We start from the raw sequence: 19,330 nt of genomic DNA on the forward strand, positions 1-19,330 counted from the left end.
TTTCAATCGCTTGTCCTTTTCTAAGTTCGGTACTGTACAAAGACAAACTGTCGAGGCTCGAGTTTCAAGCAAAAAATTACATTGTGAGGTGCTGAAAACGTTTCCACATCGTGGTGAATGCAGCGAAGCGGACCCGAGTTTGTTGCGTGCAACACGGGATTACTGTATTATTAGAAATAAATAATGAAAAAATCTCGTATTTATTAACAGGTTTTTATGGTAAAATAAATATAAAATAATGATTTATTTGTTTCTTTCGCGTACAAAGATCGTAGTTCATACAAATTTACACGGTCAATGGTTTATTTTGCGCCTCCTTCTTCTGTGCCGCCATCTTGGATTTTCGTTTCGTGATGAAGACCTCGAGACACCATGAAATCGTTGTGTAAAACGTTAAAATGTTTAAACAGTGGAGCATCACTGCGTAATCCGACGTGACGTCTCGAAGCCAACCGATGATAGGTCCGAACACTAGCGCGACAATGCCGCTTGTCAATAATTGTATACCGGTCGCGCCCGGTAACCTCGATAAAGGAACATGACTCGGAATCACGAGAGCCATGAAAATCGTTCGAAAACCTTTTCCAACACCTATTAAAACTGATATCGCTAACGCAACACTGTAGTCCCATACGTGTGCGAGAACTAAAAAAAAAAACAGAAATTGAAAAATGGTACGAATGGTTTCTCATTACCAGATTTCATTACTATTGAGGTTAGTATAAAAGTTTTGATGGTTTCTTTTATCTAAACGAGTAAACTATTAATACATTTAATAATATTATAATCAATACAATAAAACACACTCGATCGCATCAGTTTTTGTCCTAAATAACAATTCACAACGTTATATTGCCATTGACACATAATACAATATACTAACATAATTGTTTATTGCCACAAAAACATCCACAGAATTCATAGGGAAATCCATCGAAACTTTCGCACTGACCTAATACATTTATATAGTGTAAATCGGGAAATTTTTTGTTGAAATAATCATGTTATTTGTGTGATAAACGTTTCAATTGTTAATAACGATTAAATTTTTTTATTTAAATGAGATATGTTTCAATGATTCTAGAAACAATTTATTTGTACTTCTTATTTTCGAATAGAAGATTGTATAGAATAATGATTTCTGAGTTTTCTTTATCTGATTGATTTTCGACAATGGTAGTTGAACGGATATCATACTTTTGATGAAAACTTTAATACACACGGTACGGTAAGATAATGACAAAGAATAGGTATACAATGCTTGCTTAATGACCGATAAATAATAAATAACGAGTAACAAGTAAGGATTAAAGCTACCTATATCAATATCCAATGCCTTTATTATTGTGAATTATTCTTTTAAATTTGTTTAAATGATAAATAACCATTTATTCTTTTCAGTTGAATTTCCATATACGAAATAACGTTTTATATAGTGCCTAATACAATAAATAATGCCACTCTAACTGTCCAGAATTCAGTAAAGTAAATTTTATAATAAAGTTTAATAGAGTATTTATTTGATTTGGAGCCTTGTAGAGTTCCGTAATACAATAAAGAAATTTCTGTTTGACTTTAACTCCTAACTAATCTATAGAATCTAACAGATCAATCCATAAAAAATCTACATTTACATAAACATACGCAGACGTATTCATTAATTAATTTTCCAATTGTGAATAAACTACGCTCGTTAAATAAACCGCATTTCAAAGTTTCATTGTCCATACATCCTCATTCTACGTTTTTTGTAGAACGTTTTTTTAGAATATATCATATAATATCACAGTAGATTAAACAAATATATGTTTGTCATGAATATGACTCATGAAAGTTATTATCATGCATCGAGACATAATACGTACCTCAGTTATCTTTGGAATATTATTGATTTATTTATCTACATGAAAAAATTCTGTTATTCCGAAGATGTAATCATGTAAATCAGATAAAAATTCGATTTATAAAAGAAAACTGTTCAGAACTGCAGTAACGAACAAAACAGATTTATGTGTAATCCAGTGGTCGAATAGTACGTACAGACTACAGAGAAATTGATTAAAATTCAGCTGCAAACATATTTTAGAGATAGAGTTAGGCGTTAATAAAATAAGAGTCAGGCTGACAGCATGCGTTAACGTCATATAGTATCAGTGTTATAATATTACCTGCACTTTACTATAAAAACCACGTTAGATATCGAACAGATAAAATGAATGCGAAAATGAAGTACCTTTATCGATTTTATCGGACTGAACGTCTACCGTATGTGCCAACGGAGTGTTACGAAATATGCGAATCAGGGTTAGGTGCTTCTTATTTGAATTAAAAGTGTCGAAAGTAAGGACGGTACATAATTATTCAAATGAGAATGGTAAATCGATTTACTGAAGATACCGACCTACGAAAGTAAATTCCAAAATCTCGTTTGAAGATTGAGAAGAAAAAATCAGGTAAATGTCCAGTTATAGTGATTTTACCATGTATAACACATTTTGTTGGTGACAACTGAGACTACAAAACTATCGAATCATAAAGAATTACAAAATAGAAATAATCACATAGGTTAACGTTGAAAATTTGGTGTAGACACTGGTTAAAAACAGAGAATAAAGATAATAAAAACAGCTCTTCTCACAAAAACTGTTTCGTGACACTCCTTGTTTCTACCTTTACCATTGTTAGTTGATTGACAAATTATTTTTATTATAAATTATTTGTATATATTTAAATAATAATTATCGGATAAAAGCAACTCAGCCATGATTTAATTAAATTGATCCCCGCGATTATGTTCGTCGTCGTTGATAATACCAAAGAACATTTCTGACAAAAGTTAAATGGTTTTAAACGGGGCACAATTACTGATAGACTTTTTGTAGGTAGACGCGTAAACGACGTATTAAGGTCAAATTTGGTTTTTAAATGGAATCGTATATTTTTTAATGCATTAATCGATGCATCTCGTTACTCCATATAAATAAAAATTCTACTATACGCCAAACTAAGACGAAAATCGAGAATAACGAAATTGCGTTCGAGGCTTCGTTTCGGAGTTATTAATTTTTGAAAATATGGGCGAGATACTTAGACGTGAAATACCTCAATACGTCTTACGCAACGGGTTATTGTATTTGAGAGGCTCTTTAACAGTTTCACGGGTTTATTTCATATTATTTCATTCATTTCATTCATTTCATTTTATTTCATTCGTTCGTTTTACTAGATCAGGAGTCGGCAAACTGCGACTCGCGAGCCACATGCGTCTCTTTGGATACTTACATGTGACTCTGAAAGAAAATTGAAATTAAAAATAAAACTAAACTCTTCATGTAATGAAGATATTATTAACATTATTACTTGCTATAATATTACTTTAAATCTTCCTTATTTGTAAAAATATATTTATGCCTCTCAAATAATTTTTAAATTGTTGTAAAAGACAGGTCTGGCTCTTCCCTCTCAAAAGTTTGCCGACCCCGGTACTAGGTCATCGATTAAGCCCGTTTATTGGCTAAGAATCGACTCTTCGAGTAGTATAACCAACCCATCGAGCCAGACAAATTCCACACGATTTTGCCCGATGTTTCAACAATTAGGAACTCGGAAACGACGCCCCAAACGCAATTTCGTCATTAATTTTCATCTTAGTTTGACGTATAGAATCCATCCTGTGAAAGTCTCTCACATTTTTACTAACACCCTATACATACATATACATATGTATAGTATACTCGAACTATACTCCAAATACTCTAATATTCCACGTCATTTTTACGAAGCAAACAGTGAAACGTCATGCACAGTAGTATAATTGTATTTCTTGATTAGTAAGAAAAGAAAATAGGGAAATACTTATACTATTGCTTCTATAGTAATAAACTGCAGGTAGCTCTCGATTACTGCGAGTAATAAGTCCAAGAAATTGATCGTGTTATTCGAATTCGCACTATTCGAATACGTGAAATACAAGAATTGGTTTTAATTTAATTTTTTTTTTCATATATATTTGATTAAATTCTGAAGATTGACGCGTCGCGGTGTGACTATGTAACAGAAAACGCTCAAAGTCGTTTACGCATCGTCTCTACGAAACAGAAGAAGTTTAGAAACTATTAAAGGGTTACATATCCTGGAGCTGTTAAATAAGAGGGAAAATTAAAAAATTGTTGTATATGCAGAATTATTGTTTATTAAACAATCAATATTTCAAAATCGATACCATAAATATTTAAAAGACTACTGACTACTATTCATGCATTTTTTCTTTTTCTTTAGTAACAAAAGAATTGAAAATTTATGTCAGAAACTACAAATTTAAGTTCTAACAGCCGCCATTTTGTAAAATACTGATAATTTCAAAATCGGCTTTGATAAATACTAGTTCCTTTTGTCTACTTTAATATAAAATTAAAAAAACTTGTTTCAAACAAAAGCCCACAGAGATATATTTGGTACCAGAGATGGTGTTTTTGTGAAACAAGTTATAATTAAATGGCTGCCCTTTCCTACTGTTGATAGATATTATAGCTCAATTTTTCAGAAATTGCTAAAGAAATAACATATAATAAGATGTATATGTTGAATTTTCAATAAACAATAATTCTGCATGTACAAAAAAGTTGTTTAAGTTTTCCTCTTATTTAACAGATTAAAAGTATGTAACCCCTTCAGACAGAAGACTATTGTTTTCCACAGTTGAATGAAAGAAATCTCGCAAACCTCGCATTAACTGAATTTTCGTTCGTATTAAACGCGACCTGGTGTCAATTTATAATTCGCACCAAATCAAATATCGCACTATTTGGACTCGCCTTAATCGAGACCTACTTGTATAACAGTCGTTCTTTTCTTACCGATTCGACCGGCTGCCATTCCACATATCCCTACGAGGAAAAATGTCCTATTCTCCCATCCAATGAAATCGGCTACAAAAGGAATTGTTAATCTGGTCCCCACGTCGACACCGGCGAGAATCGACATGTAGGTCGCTACTTGGACCTTCGTGTACCCGTACTCGCCCAGAATAAACGGCGTCAGGATCGAGAAATTCAGCTCGGTGAAACTGGCGAGCGTCACCCCCAACATTAAATTCACGTAAATGGGATCACGAAGTAGATCCAAATCGAAGAATATGATGACCTTGTTGAAGAAGGATTTCGGTTTTTCTTCAACGTGCCCCTAAAATAAGACCAACAAGATTTTCCACCCGAACCTTGTTTACGTGTACACTGAATACAGAAAATCTCTGTTTTCGCAATTAAACAGGTATTTAAGATTGTTCATTATGCTAGTATAATTTACATTTTCTCTACAATATGCAGATTAAATAAGAATTCATTTATTTCATGATTTAAGCAACGTTTTTTTCACTCTGACCCTTTTAAATTCCACGTTCAGTAGCATAATTGCTACTTACGAACGGAAGTCCCCATTATCTATACGTCGACTTTCACGGCTTTACTCATGTGTATACGTAGCACAATGGCGAATTCAAATCTTAGATATTACCTTGAACTTTCAGCATGCTATTAACGCAATTTTAGAATTTCTTTTATGAGTTCACTCACAAAAAATATCTCACACCACTTTTGAGTTCCTATTAGGTTAGCCAACAAAAATAATGTCCGATTTCTGCAGTAGACGATGTTTCTTTTTATTCCATTACAAAGCACTAATCTTAACTAATAAATATTACACCTTCCTGACACTGATTTTCAAAACAAGGTGAATTCAACAAAAATTCAACCCAGTCATAATGATTCATTTTCTTACACAACGTATTGAAGTATCAGCTTTCAGAATGTGTACGTAATTTTATTAGTTAAAAATAGTGCTTTTGTATCGAAATTAAAAATGCACCATGTACTGTAGAAATCGAACATTACTTTTTGACCAATGTAATGATATCGGTTGATCATTATTAAATCATTCGTTGAAGAATTTTAGATCGTAACATACTTACTTGATTGATCAGTTGGTCAGTTTCCACCTCCTCCTCGGGTATCAGCGTGTTTTGTTCGTCTTTTTTATTACAATTTGGATCGTTGCCATTTTTGGGATTCTCGCTGGACTCATTAACAACAATCCGTGGAACCCCGGCTGACTGAAGTCCGGCAACTTTTCTTCGGTGGCTATCGGTTTCACCATGTTGTCTACGAATATTGTACAGAATTTTTATAATAATTTTTCATCACAGAAAATATATTTCGCTTCTGTAAAAAAGGGATAGAACTGAATAACGATAACCACGGATAAATGATGTAACGTACAACAAATGCTAATCTACGGCGCTAACCAAAAATTTCAGAAATGTACAAAGTTTTTTGTGCATATAAGAACTATAAACAAATTCCTGTTATAGTACGAAATATTAAACATGCGTGATACAGATGTATGAGTGTGATAATAAAACTGGGGATTTTTATGCAAAATAACATTTTCGAAAGTGATTCATAAAGGAACGTAAGAATTTCTTTCTTGTCTTAAGTATGTTATTGGGTACCGAATATAATCCAAAACTCGTTGCATTTGATGAAATTTTTGTCTTTTATTGAATTTCGCAGAGCCCTATGAATTATAAATGCATAAAATCAACAGTCTAGTATCAATCATCCAATTGAACAATTCCAAAATAACTGTTTAGTAGAAATTTCATCAATATAGAATACGCATTGTGTAAATATACCTTGTAGCGTTTAATTCAGAAAACACTCATTTACAATGATTTTGCATTCGGTTCAGGTCATTCAACTGAAATCATGTTCACCACGCGGACGCGCGCATTGTGCAGCGCTGACTTTGGCGCTTTCTTTTTCACTTAATTTTTAATATTTTGTAGGTTTCTTTTTCGTTTTAAAATACATATTACATCCACAGTAAAAATGGTGAAACGTGCAATTGTGTGTTATTAGTCACTCTTCGATCCAACCCAAAAAGAAAACGTTTATTTTTAGCCCTCTAGTACACCTTGTGTACCCCCTTAATAAAAGTGCCCGAATCGACAAATGATATCCCAGGTTACTATTAACGATTCATTAAGATCGGTGGACGAACTCTGTGCAATAAATATTTACCTATTAATATTTCTTACCGGCGATCCTCTATTGAGACTGGATTGCCTACTTATAGTCAACGGTGGTCTCTGGCTGGAACATTTTGAAGTACTCTCCTTGTTCGATGTTTTCGATGCTATTGATACGGTTGAAGTATCTTTTCGAGAAAACCTTTAAGAAAAAATAAAGCAAAAAAAATCGAAAAAACTTCATTTATTCTCATTTACTCGAAAATTTCATATTATTCAATACTTACCAACCGTCATTGGCTCGTGACATCATAACGGCACTAGGACCAATTACATCTATACCAGAAGCGCCATCCTCCTCGTCATCGTAATACAAATATTGACTTCCGAACTTTTCCTTCGCGATGCTAAGAGCACTGAAACTGTTTCGTCTATTTTCAGCAACGTTCTCCGAAGATCTTTTTTCACACGTATCATCTCCATTCTGATCTTCTGTCTCTGTTTTCACCTGAACGAAAATGCAATTAATATTATTTCGAGAACCTACGGTTATTGACTCTCAAAACCTTAGACATAGGGAAAGTGAGCCAATTACGGACAGATTAGTGACCCGATTAGGTTGTTTTTGTTAAGAAATCATAAGAAATTATTGATAATTGTTTTTTTTTCGAGCTCTTCAGTAAGTTTCATTTTTCTGAAATCCCCCAAAAATTAGCGAAGTACCGACGGACGGAAACAAAGTTTTTTGCCCTATTTAGGAGTGTTTTATTAAAAGTATAATATTTTTTATTTATACAGATATATGTTTATATATATTATATTATATATTTTATTTTATTTTATTTATAATAATATGTTTTAGTTTCTTTTTATTTTATTCCATAAAAGTATAGTGTCTATCTTTACTTTCGTGCACGTGGGAGTTCTTAGCACTTTCGCTTAGACTGTTTGAAGAATCACGACCAAATTGTCAGATTCAATATTAAAATACAAAACTTAATAAATAAGAGAGTTTAAATTGAAAATGTTTCAACTCTTCCGAATAAAAGCGAAGCCAAACTTCATTAACAAAAATTATTTCAGATGTTGTATAAATATAGTGTTTTTAATTCATAGAAATATAGTTATCCCCTATAATGCGGACACCATCTGTAATTGGGTCACTTACCCTAGGTACACTACCGTACAAAAGTTTCGAACCATTTAAATAAAATCTTGAAACATGAAGTTGCAAATTTTTCATTAGAATCAAAAGCTCATACACTATCGTCCAAAACTATCCAGACACTTAGGTATATGTTTGCGAATATCATGTAAATATCTTACAAATACAGTTTTCTTTATTGATTCATTATGATTTATAAATATTGGACTATTATTGAACGATAGGTTTCCTTTTCGAGAAAATTAGATTGAAAAATTCATCTGAATCACATGTAATTGCGCTAGCAAGAAGTAGAAACAGCCTGCAATGAACAGACGCATTAGTCAAGATCTATTCTATTGTCCGTGTATCCAAAAAATTTTCAAATTCGTCTGTCTCGAACACAAAACATCAGTCGGAAAGATGTTATTCTTTCTTTTTTCGAATTATTTTTTCTTGTAGAATCACCTCCTGCCCAGTTGTACTACCCGACCTGAGACACCCTGTATATTTCGACGTATGAAAGACAATTTGAGTATGATGAATGAAAAAAAAATGTATATTTCTCATGTGATATTTGTATTCGTTGTATTACCACTATTGTTGTGGGCATTTATGCAAGTATAGATCTTTGCGAATTAACAAGTTATACAGACGAGAATCAAGCAAAAATTCATCAATTCTGATCAGGGTTCTGTCAGATTCAAAATAAAATGAAAAACCTCATTAAACTTTATTAACATTTTTCTTTCTACTAATCAATTATGTATGCCATAATTGCATAAAATCCATAATTTAATTATCACTTATACGATTATACAATTTACTGTTGAATTATACCTTGGTGTACGTTGACGATTCCTTGCAGTCCACATCCTCGTTGCGATTTAACTGATCCGTATTCCGTTTCTTTTTAATATGTCGGGACACAGGTTGTAATAATAGCGCACAGGCAACAGAGTTAAATGTAACGCCACCGATAATAAGAACAGTGCCTTCTATACCGTATTTGGGCATCAGAAGTGTGATTACCTACAAAATCAGTGTAGTTATTCAACATCCTCTTTATACACGGTGTCGTGTAACATATTTAACGAACGCGCATATACATTTAGGGTGTCATGTAACTAATGGTACAACCGAGTAGGGGATAATTCTACGTGAAAAAATAAGTTGAAAATTCGTGATAACAGAATTTGAAGATCTGTTGTATATGTATGTGTGTATAGTACATACGCGTGGAATTGAATAGTATTTGGCCAGCGTGTCTGTCCATTGCATTCCGTTTCTACTTACTACCATTGCGAATACACGCGTTTCAGATTAATTTTCAAACTTGATATTCTCGAAAATGAAGGCTCGAATGAAAAAAATTTATTCTATATTTCCGATTTATTTTTCCCCCATAGAATCATCCCCTATGCGGTTGTACCACCAGATATAAAACTGCTAATATCTCGAAAATGGAGCTTCAAATTACAAAATGGTAAATGACCTTTCGATTTGTATTTGCACAAAGAATATGTATGTTGCGGATTGTCCCATCTTTTTGGGACACCCTGTATATACACTAAGAGGTATAACTATAAAACCACCCTAAAATTTTCAATCCTTATGTATTGTGGTTAAAATAAAAACGAACTATTTTTTTCCAAAGGAATATAATATATCCTTTTCTGGAGAAACATTATTTCTTAACAATTTTCAGACATGACATACTTGGTTTGTTTTTATTTTAACCACAATACATAAGAATTGAAAATTTTATGGTGGTTTTATAGTTATGCCACGCAGTGTAGATATATTTTTGTTATTAAAACTTATAGTAAAGTACCATTTTTTTGTATCAGAAAGAAAATAGTTACACTTATTTTCACTTAATATCGCCATCTTACCCCGATCTCCCCTATTATAAGCTATAAAAAAGAATTTAACACGCCAGAATTCGAATCAACGTCAAAAAAAGTAGCATACATCCAACAGTCAAACACTCAACCGCTGTGCCAACCAGGTATGAACATATGTATATAGTTCTAATTGTCAGTAATGCCCGCAATTTAGGACATATCTCACAGGAGTCAACTTTAATTTATCAATATCTCGTGAATTATTTAACCGCCTCCACCCAAAAGGGGTTACAGGAGTGTTCAGCTCGATGAGTATTACAAACTGGTAACAGCTGATCAAAAAGTGAGGGTTGCACTTTGGGTAGTTCCACTCGTGAATCTAGTGTCTGTGTCGAATATATTCCCTTGTGATTAGATTGTTATTATTGACTGCATATTTAGAGGTTTGAGGCTTTCACGGTTCGTTATTTCATAGTTATCACTAGACTGCGGATTTTTATGCAGCATGAGATAGTCCAAAGTAATTTATAAATACAAAAATAAATACACATAGGAATTTCTTTCTTCTCTTAAATATCTCATTGGGTACGGTATAGAATAAAAAATGGGTTACACCTGATGAAAGTTTTATCTTTTATTATATTTCTATGAGCTCTACAGACTATAAATGCATAAAATCCGCACTCTAGTTATCACTATCGAGGCTTTCAAATGTAATCTATAATATATGTATATATATGTATACATGTATATATCTGTGATAACTAATTAATATGTCAATTATTTACGATAATCGTTACTTGAATAATTATTTAATGAAAAATTGTTTCTTATTTGAAAGTTCAAATCGAAAGAGGATATAGTTACTTGTTATTTGAATAAATCTAAACAGATTATTTCGAATAAAAAAGATATTTGTTGATCACAAATATGACTTAAAAATTCTGTATCTATATGTATAGGTACTTTTCGTCACTATCTTATCAAGTACAGTCTGTAAAAAAGGTGTGTATAAAGTAATAATATCCACTTGACGACGATTGTTGAAAATACAACAAATAAGGAAATATCAAGAACTAATTATTATTTGTTTTATACTTCATTTTAATTAAACAATAACCTTCTAATCGCTAATAAGAGATTATAATTAAAGTATTTATGGAATCACTGAAATAGCTTTCGCTTAAATAACAAAATGTACTCGTTGTTTATAATTAAACCGCTACTTTTACTCGACTCATTTATTACAAATTATTTAAATAAACATTTTCCCGACAATTGTCGGTGTCATCGTAGCATTCGACCCCTGATCAAGGAGTCCAATGCTTACGAAACATTGTGATAATTTTTAACAAAATACGTGGCTTGCAACCGGCAGCCTTAACAATAACAACGATATACAGCGAGAGAAAAAAGTAGGCCGTACACCGGCGATTCCAATTATGAATTAACAATGCTGTGTTTAGTAATAATACTAACAAGAGATGTTCACGAAGTGATACACGCCGATTTTTTTGTGACTTTGCTTAATTGTTTATAGGACCAACCTAAGAATTTTGTCGTACTTGGTTTATGCTACTTTTAAACTTTAAGGCAGTAACCACCTTTTTTATTCGAAACGTCCCGTTTACTTATTTGTTTGTCATTCGGAAACTACAAAAGATATCGAAAACAAGTTCAGATACATTTTGTATCGTTTTTAGTTGTCCATATATCGGTCAAGAATAAATTTTCAAAAATTGATTTCCAATCAAATTTTTAAATAAACTATTTCCAAAAAATTTTCAAATAAAATTATTTTTTTTAAGTTACAAGCAAATAAGTGAAAGGGACGCTTCGGATAAAAAGGATGGTTTCTCACTTAAAATTTGAAAGTAGTACAAACCAAGTACGACAAAAGTCTTAGGTTGGTACTATAACATAAATTATAACTATAATTGTTAACTTACGAAGGATTTAACAATTATTTGACATGATAATGAACTTGGCTTTAGACTGAAAACAGTATTATTAATCCATAGTAAGTGTCACCAGTATATGAATACTATTTTTCTGCCACTGCAGTAGCATATTCTTGATTACTACGATTACCTGTGGTATTATAATGGGTCCCATCCCTGTGCAAGTCCAACTGAACCCCGTTGCGATTCTCCTTTTCTTTTTGAAATAAGTGTTTAACGCTAACCCATTCGCCGACATAGTTATACCGATTCCAGCACCTAAAAGTAGAATCTTGAACGTTAAATTATATCTGTGGCTTCGATCTTAAACGATACATTTACATTCAGTTAAACAATCGCCAAATTGTCTGTATACGAGTCGCTTTTTATGAAAGTGGTAGAAGTTCATTTGTTTTTATTTGGAAATATTTAATGTTTTGTATGTTATTCTACTTAGAAATATTGTTAAAGGCTAATAAGCTTGTTTCATGCTTATAAGATTCCAGACATGTTTAATTTTATTATGCGACCATTCTTATAAATACTCTCTAGATAAAACAGTGTTTTTGTTAACTGCAAATAGACTTGAACCACTTGCAAAAATTACAAATTATCAAAAATGTGACTAATACCAAATTTAAATTTATATTTCAATTGAAGTTGACTTTTCTGAAACGTAATTCTAAAATATAAACAATAACATGTATAAGAAAAACAATAAACTTATATTATCGAATGTAAAAATATATAATTTTTGAGAATTTTACTATAAGTTTAACACACAATCGTAAAGATAGACAATATTAATAATATCAACTCCTATTTTATTCATTTGGCTTCGTAGAAAGTGTTAAATAAATTGAGTCATTGTTACAAACGGACTTATTCTAATTTAAAAGAAAAACCATTTATACAATTTCATTTAACAGCTAAACTTTGTTTCAATAATTCATAAGAATACTGCACTGTATACCTAGACTTCGTAAATTATAAATATAAAAAGAAGACATTCACCTATAGCTGAAACCCGCTTTACCTCTCTTTTTTTCAAATTGGAGTTATACCACTTTTTAAAATATAGCTCCAATGCACAGTTTTTCCGTTTACATGTTGCATTATACATAATATTACATCTACCAAACCGCATTTATTATAAAATTAAGTTATTAATATTCAGCCCATAAAATTACAATTTCACGATTTAAGTTTATTTAGAAGACATAAATTCAACTTTGAAGTATCGTATATCGTCCTTCCTTCATCCTTTGAAAACGATGATGGGTACGTAACAGTTTATACGTGAAAAACAAATGTTTCTTTTAAGTATGCATAGATTTTATTAAAGATTTACAAACGATTTATCAGTTTGAGCAGAAAAAGTGTTTTCTATTTACAGTTATTTTAGTACACATTTGACTCTTTCTAATAATCACATAAATGTTGTAATTAGAGCTCTTTAACTCACTTGATGTAATCATATAATTTGTATCTGAATATCTGAACACCTGAATGAAAAACTGAGTATATTACTGTTGTTTCAGAGACCGTTAATTTCTTATCTAAATAAACTTATGCATTTAGAAAACAAGTACGTATAATTTATCCTGACAAATAGGGATATCGTTCAGATAGTTAATCGAATACACGAGCATGCGGGTTCAGATTTCGAAACCAACTTCAACTTACACTTAGAATGAGTATTTCGAATATTCAAATAGTCGAGTATTTGAATCCGAATTTTGTTATGATAAGCATTTCAAATACACCCAATTCTGTTTTTACGCGATAGACACGTTCGTTAGAAAGTTCGTGTAGAAAAAGAAACTGTATCTATGGAAAAGTAGAAGATTGGTTCTAGACCTAAAGAATCAGCAAAAATAATATGTAGAATAAACCATATGAAAAGTCATATTAGAATCTTATCATTTTCACGTATTTGCACTTTTTATTTTGTAATGATTGCACATGTATATAAAAATGTATTATATAAAGCATTATCACTTAAAAAGAACAAAAAATATCTTGGTCATTGTCTTCTTACTCCATTAGTGAAATTCTTTCTTTAATCTCGTGAACAAAATTAGAACCAATCAAAAGGTGCGAATGTTTCAGTGATTTTAAGAACGAATTCAGTTTCTCATCCTTGTGTACATGTTTTGATTATATTTAATGACTTCACGTTCATCAATTCAATTCGTTCACTCCATGATGTCATTAATGATTTAAGATCACGTTGGAACTTTTCAGTTCATTCCTCATTAAGATCATGTTTGACAAAAGGATTACCTAATTTCCTGATCACTTGACCTTCATTCAAGATCTTTCATCAAAAATAGTTTCTTAGAATTTGGGTCGAAAGTCAAAGCAGATCGTATAAGAAGAAAATGAACTTTTTTTTCTAATTCGTGTTAAATCAAAATCGTATACAAAAAATTCATCTAAAAACAGAATTGGGTGTACTCGGATATTGGAAAAATAAGAGGCCTATTTGAAACTACCTCGAAGAAGTTTAAATATGCTATATTATATGCATCCTGTTACTACAAACTTACCGTATAAAAGAGAAAAAAAGATCAAAGCACCGGCAAACGTGTCCATAGTAGACAGTATTGTAACTGATACAGCGCAAAGGAGTGCACCTGTGAAAGCTACCTGTCTAAAACTGAACTTCCTAAACAGTGGGCCATTAGCTAATCCTGTAACATTGAAAAATCTCATTGAAACACATAAAAATACAAGAACTTACTATTACTGTAACTATTACCTTATCTACTATACTTGTTAAATAATTTATCACATTATATCATAAATCAGTATTAAAATACAATACAATTTATATATATAAATTGTTATGTGTAATAACGCGTGACAATGGTTCAAGGGAGTATTCTAGTCTAGACCTTTCAAAAAATCGATTCTTTTCTTTTTGTGTGTTTTCTGAAAGTATAGATTTTCGAAAGTTCATCTACAGAAGGGTTCGCCCGAATTCGTAAAATTAACAACGCGTTAAATGTTTTAAATTTTAAAGAAAGCGGCACGCAGCCAGCACCGTGCAACATACAAAATTGTGTTTCTCCTCGAAACCGAAATTTTTTGGAATGACTAACACGATATCACGAGCTCTAATTGACTGGCTTCACATTTGGTGTACACCTTCCATTACCAAAAAATGATTTTTTGTTTCTCATTCTTTTTAACCCGCAAAAGACGGAAAAATCGAGATAATCGACATATTTTTTAAATTTTCGACATTTTTTAATCATGCCGGTTCATTCCATAGCCACACTCATACTATATAATCGAGAATCTTTTCAGTTTTTTCAATTCAAATAAGCAAAATGTTCGGAATGGTGTCAGTCGGTAAGACACATTTTTTTGAAGGGTCGGTATTAAATAATGTACAATCCAGTCAATATTGATTATTTTTACTTAACAAGTATGGTGAATATTCTTAAAACATAAATTAATATGTATGCAAAAATCCGATACGAAAAAGTCTAATGGCTTATTTGTAAAAAAATCCCCCCAAATAAGAACAAAAAGAAATGATAGGTACTTTAGACTAAAAGAGGATCCTTAAGAGAATTTACATGTTTCGTAATTCATGAATTTGATGAGCCTGTTTATTCAAATTATCTACCGTCTGATAAAGCATTAATTACCATTAATCCGTTTGTAACATTTTTCTTATTGCCATGTATGCATTAAGCTTTCGTGAAAGAATTACGGCTGACATTGTGTAACTCTCTGATTCATTGTTGTTGTATGTACAGTTGCGTACTGTTCAATGCACACACGATTATTTCCTCGTGGCATCAGTACCTACTGTTGACATTGATATCGTTGGATTAACAAACATGTCTACGATAAAACGAAATTATTGACGGCAGATCGAGATAAGACCCTCGAGAGAAGAGTGTTCCCTTTCCCGAATATCTGACGCATTGCTTTATCGGCACCTATCGGACAATTACATCCGATGATAATAAGCTTGTATGTGTACGTGAGCGAGCACAAATAATGTAAAGAACAGAAAAAAGGTGTACAACCGAGTGTATTTAAATACAGTAGGTAGAACCTCGATCATCGGGACTTCCATTATCCGAGCGCTTACCTAACCGAAAGTTCTCTTATTGGAATGTTCTATTATCCGAACAATGTATTTTTTTAATTTTTCTTTTCGCAACGATGATATCCTTTATAATTACTCTAAATAATATCGTAATATCTAATAATACGTCCATAAATTCAACAATTCAGTCATTCGTGATTGGTTTACTCTACGTAGTGTTACAAATTCATGGGATTTAGGTGTTCTTATTCGACGTGTTATTTGTTCATTTGTGTTCATACGATAAAAAATTGTCGTTCTACTATTCGAACGCTTTTGTCTCCCTGTTAGTTCCGACCATCGAAGTTATACTTCGATCGCGTAACCATCAACCGAAGAAATCACTTACCGATACAATAAGTCACTGCGAAGTGTATGTTTAATATAGTCGTTATTTGGGACGAATTGATGCCCAACTCCGCGAATCTGTCTCTGAATATTAATCCAAAGGATTGCAGCGTCGGTAGTATACAAAACTGAAAGAATCATACACCTATTTGTATCCATTTATAGTACAGATCAATTAAACCTATGGAAAACTACCAACTAAGAGAAATTCAAGATCACTTAAGGTCCCTTCCCCCCTTAGTTGCCGGAAAAAAGATGATATTTAGGAATTTTTTTTAAAGAAAGCAAACAAGATATCGTAAAAAACCTCCTGGCCTTTATTTGTTGTACATTCAAATAAATAAACAAAATTTTTGTTTCGATATTCCTGTAATTGGCGTTAAGCGTATTGATCCGAAATTGCACTGTACAAACGGTGCCCATCATAACACATAACGTTATTAACCGATTTTAAAAATTCTTGTGGCATTCTTTTTGTAATTGAATCAGCTATGGTATGGCTTATTATTAAAAGGGTTGAAGCATAAAATTTCCCCCTTTTTTGCATGTCTTTCTTAAAATTTATACCAGACGCGACCATTTTACTATTTTGACTTCGCGAAACATAGGTCGTACAATAAACATTGGAGTAAAATTCAATAATCTTTTTGAAATTCTAATTTCAAACTAATCTATATCGAGATATCGCGGGCACCGTTTGTACAGTGCAATTTCGGATCAACACCATTAGTTCCACCTACAATTTCCCACGCTTCACGAATATTGAAATAAACATTTTTTTTCATTTACTTGATTGTATAATAAATAAAGGGCAGGAAGTTTTTTTACCATGTCTTCTTCGCTTCTCTAAAAAGAATTCCTGAAAATCACCTTTTTCGGACCGCCAAAGGAGAAAAAGGTCTTAACCGAAAATTCTCAAAGAGAAATGTCAAAATGGAAAGCATTTCTTCAATGGGAAAGCAAATATGTACTGATGAGCAGTATGGTCTTAAATTGTCAATTATATTAAAACATTCCGTGGTACAATAATGTATTTCATTTCGGAAAACAAATTTCATTTAACACTTTAGCAGCCACTGACGTAGTTTTATACCATTTAAAAATCTATAACCGGTTACCGCTGACCTAGTTTTACGTCGTTATAAAACTTACAACTACTTGATGCTGACGTAATTTTATGTAATTATAAAATCAATTGGTTGTCATTTTATATTTATAGGGAGGCAAATCACTTGTTAAAAAACATTTCGATCCCAGAATCAAACAAATTTTGTTTACATGTTTCTTGGTATAAAACACAAAAAATTTTAAAAAATGTATGTTGCTCTACTGTCATTTTCAAAGTATAGATGCTTTAAGTAAAACAATGATAGATAAGGGGGCCACTGCTTTGTTTATACATCCCTGGTAATATTGTGCTGCGCGCATGCACATTAGGCGCTACGACATAATAGTCAAATTCGAAATCGAAAATGCAATATTAATGGTTAATCGTTCGTTCGCGTTTACTGGGTATTCTCTGTATATAACAATAATATTAAAATACAGTAAATCCTCGGTGAGTGTTCGAAAGCTCCTTGACACTGACAAGGAGAGGTCCCCAGATGTAACGCTAACTTTTTATTGACGTTTAGAAAAGTGATCGAACTTGGAATTCTGAAGACAATGATATTCGTTTCAATCGCATAAGACCATTAGTGTACGAAATATTTAACGTTCAATGCCGAAAAGCCTGCGAACACTCATCCAGGATTTACTGTATATCGTTTTATGTCAATTTTATATACTTTAACGCAAATGTATTTCATTATTTTTTCAAATGAATTTTAAAAATTATTTGAATTTCAATATTCCCGTATTTATAAGTTTGAAATTTTTCATGTTTGGATTTGTAACCAGTTATAAACTTTCAGAAATTACGCGAGGCTCCATTCGTAGGTAGCGCGCTAGAATCGGCGGCTGCGAAAGAGTTAATTGAAAAGCAAATACAGTACTGGAAATATTTATCGAATCGCTCTCAAATTACCGTAGTATACACAATTTTCAAAGCAATATCATTGACAAAATGATTCGTATCCATCTTATTTTGGCCAACAGAATCAACTGCACATTTGTGCAATAACTATCTACTTTAATTCATTTTTCTGGTAGAAAGAACGATGCAATGAATGTTTTTCGGTACTGTAGTTTTAATTGTTCAAATGTTCCAATTTCTCATGTAATATTCTTTAAATTATTTTGAAATAGTAAATTGCCCAGAAATTCCAAATAAATCGCAGAAATAAATAGATCACGGAAAAGGACCGAAAAAAGATAACGAGTTTATTAAAAAAGACGCTTTTCAAGTGAAACAGTGAACAATTATTAGTTGCAAGGAATTAATAACGTGTGTCTGCAATAAATCCAGCTTACATTGGAAAATCCAGCGGCTAACACGATAATCCAACCCCAGCCGCCGTCAGGTGGATCGAAATTTTCACTGGTATTTCTCGCATCTTCGATTCCCTCCTTCTCTTCCTTTCTGTTTTCATCGGCCACCGAACCGTTTCGCTTGACAGACATGATCAGATCTCATTGACAGAGATTTGAAAAAGTTACATGGCACATTATTCATGAACACCAATTATGGGACTTTATCTCTGAAGGTTATCGATCAGTACCTAAACAATATTACGATTCATTTTAAAAAAAGTTTGTGTCACACCTGTATCACCTTCCAGTACTAAGCATACACGCGATCGACGAGTTTATTCATTTCGTTTCAACTATTTATTCAGGAACGTCTTTTACATTGAACCGAAATTCTAAAATTCCAATTCTAATTCTACTTGTTATTATCTAACATACAATATGTTTAATTTTAAATACAACTCCACAATCCAGTTCTAATTCTTAATTTCAAAAATCTTCTGAGTT

At 32.1% G+C, this 19,330-nt stretch overlaps 1 protein-coding gene across 1 annotated transcript; it reads right to left on the minus strand.

Annotated features, from left to right (window-relative positions):
• Positions 1–286: 286 nt before the first annotated feature.
• On the minus strand, positions 287–18,976 carry LOC107186349. The gene is made up of 11 exons (XM_015574195.1): positions 18,827–18,976; positions 16,416–16,542; positions 14,508–14,651; positions 12,107–12,234; positions 9,019–9,200; positions 8,572–8,623; positions 7,312–7,421; positions 7,077–7,226; positions 5,966–6,155; positions 4,857–5,181; positions 287–645 (listed from the first exon to the last, which is right to left on the minus strand). The coding sequence occupies exons 1-11, from the start codon at positions 18,974–18,976 to the stop codon at positions 287–289; spliced, it is 1,917 nt and encodes a 638-aa protein (XP_015429681.1).
• Positions 18,977–19,330: the final 354 nt, after the last annotated feature.

Source organism: Dufourea novaeangliae, unplaced genomic scaffold (genome assembly GCF_001272555.1).
Source record: "Dufourea novaeangliae isolate 0120121106 unplaced genomic scaffold, ASM127255v1 scaffold78, whole genome shotgun sequence".
In the NCBI taxonomy this organism is placed as follows: domain Eukaryota; kingdom Metazoa; phylum Arthropoda; class Insecta; order Hymenoptera; family Halictidae; genus Dufourea; species Dufourea novaeangliae.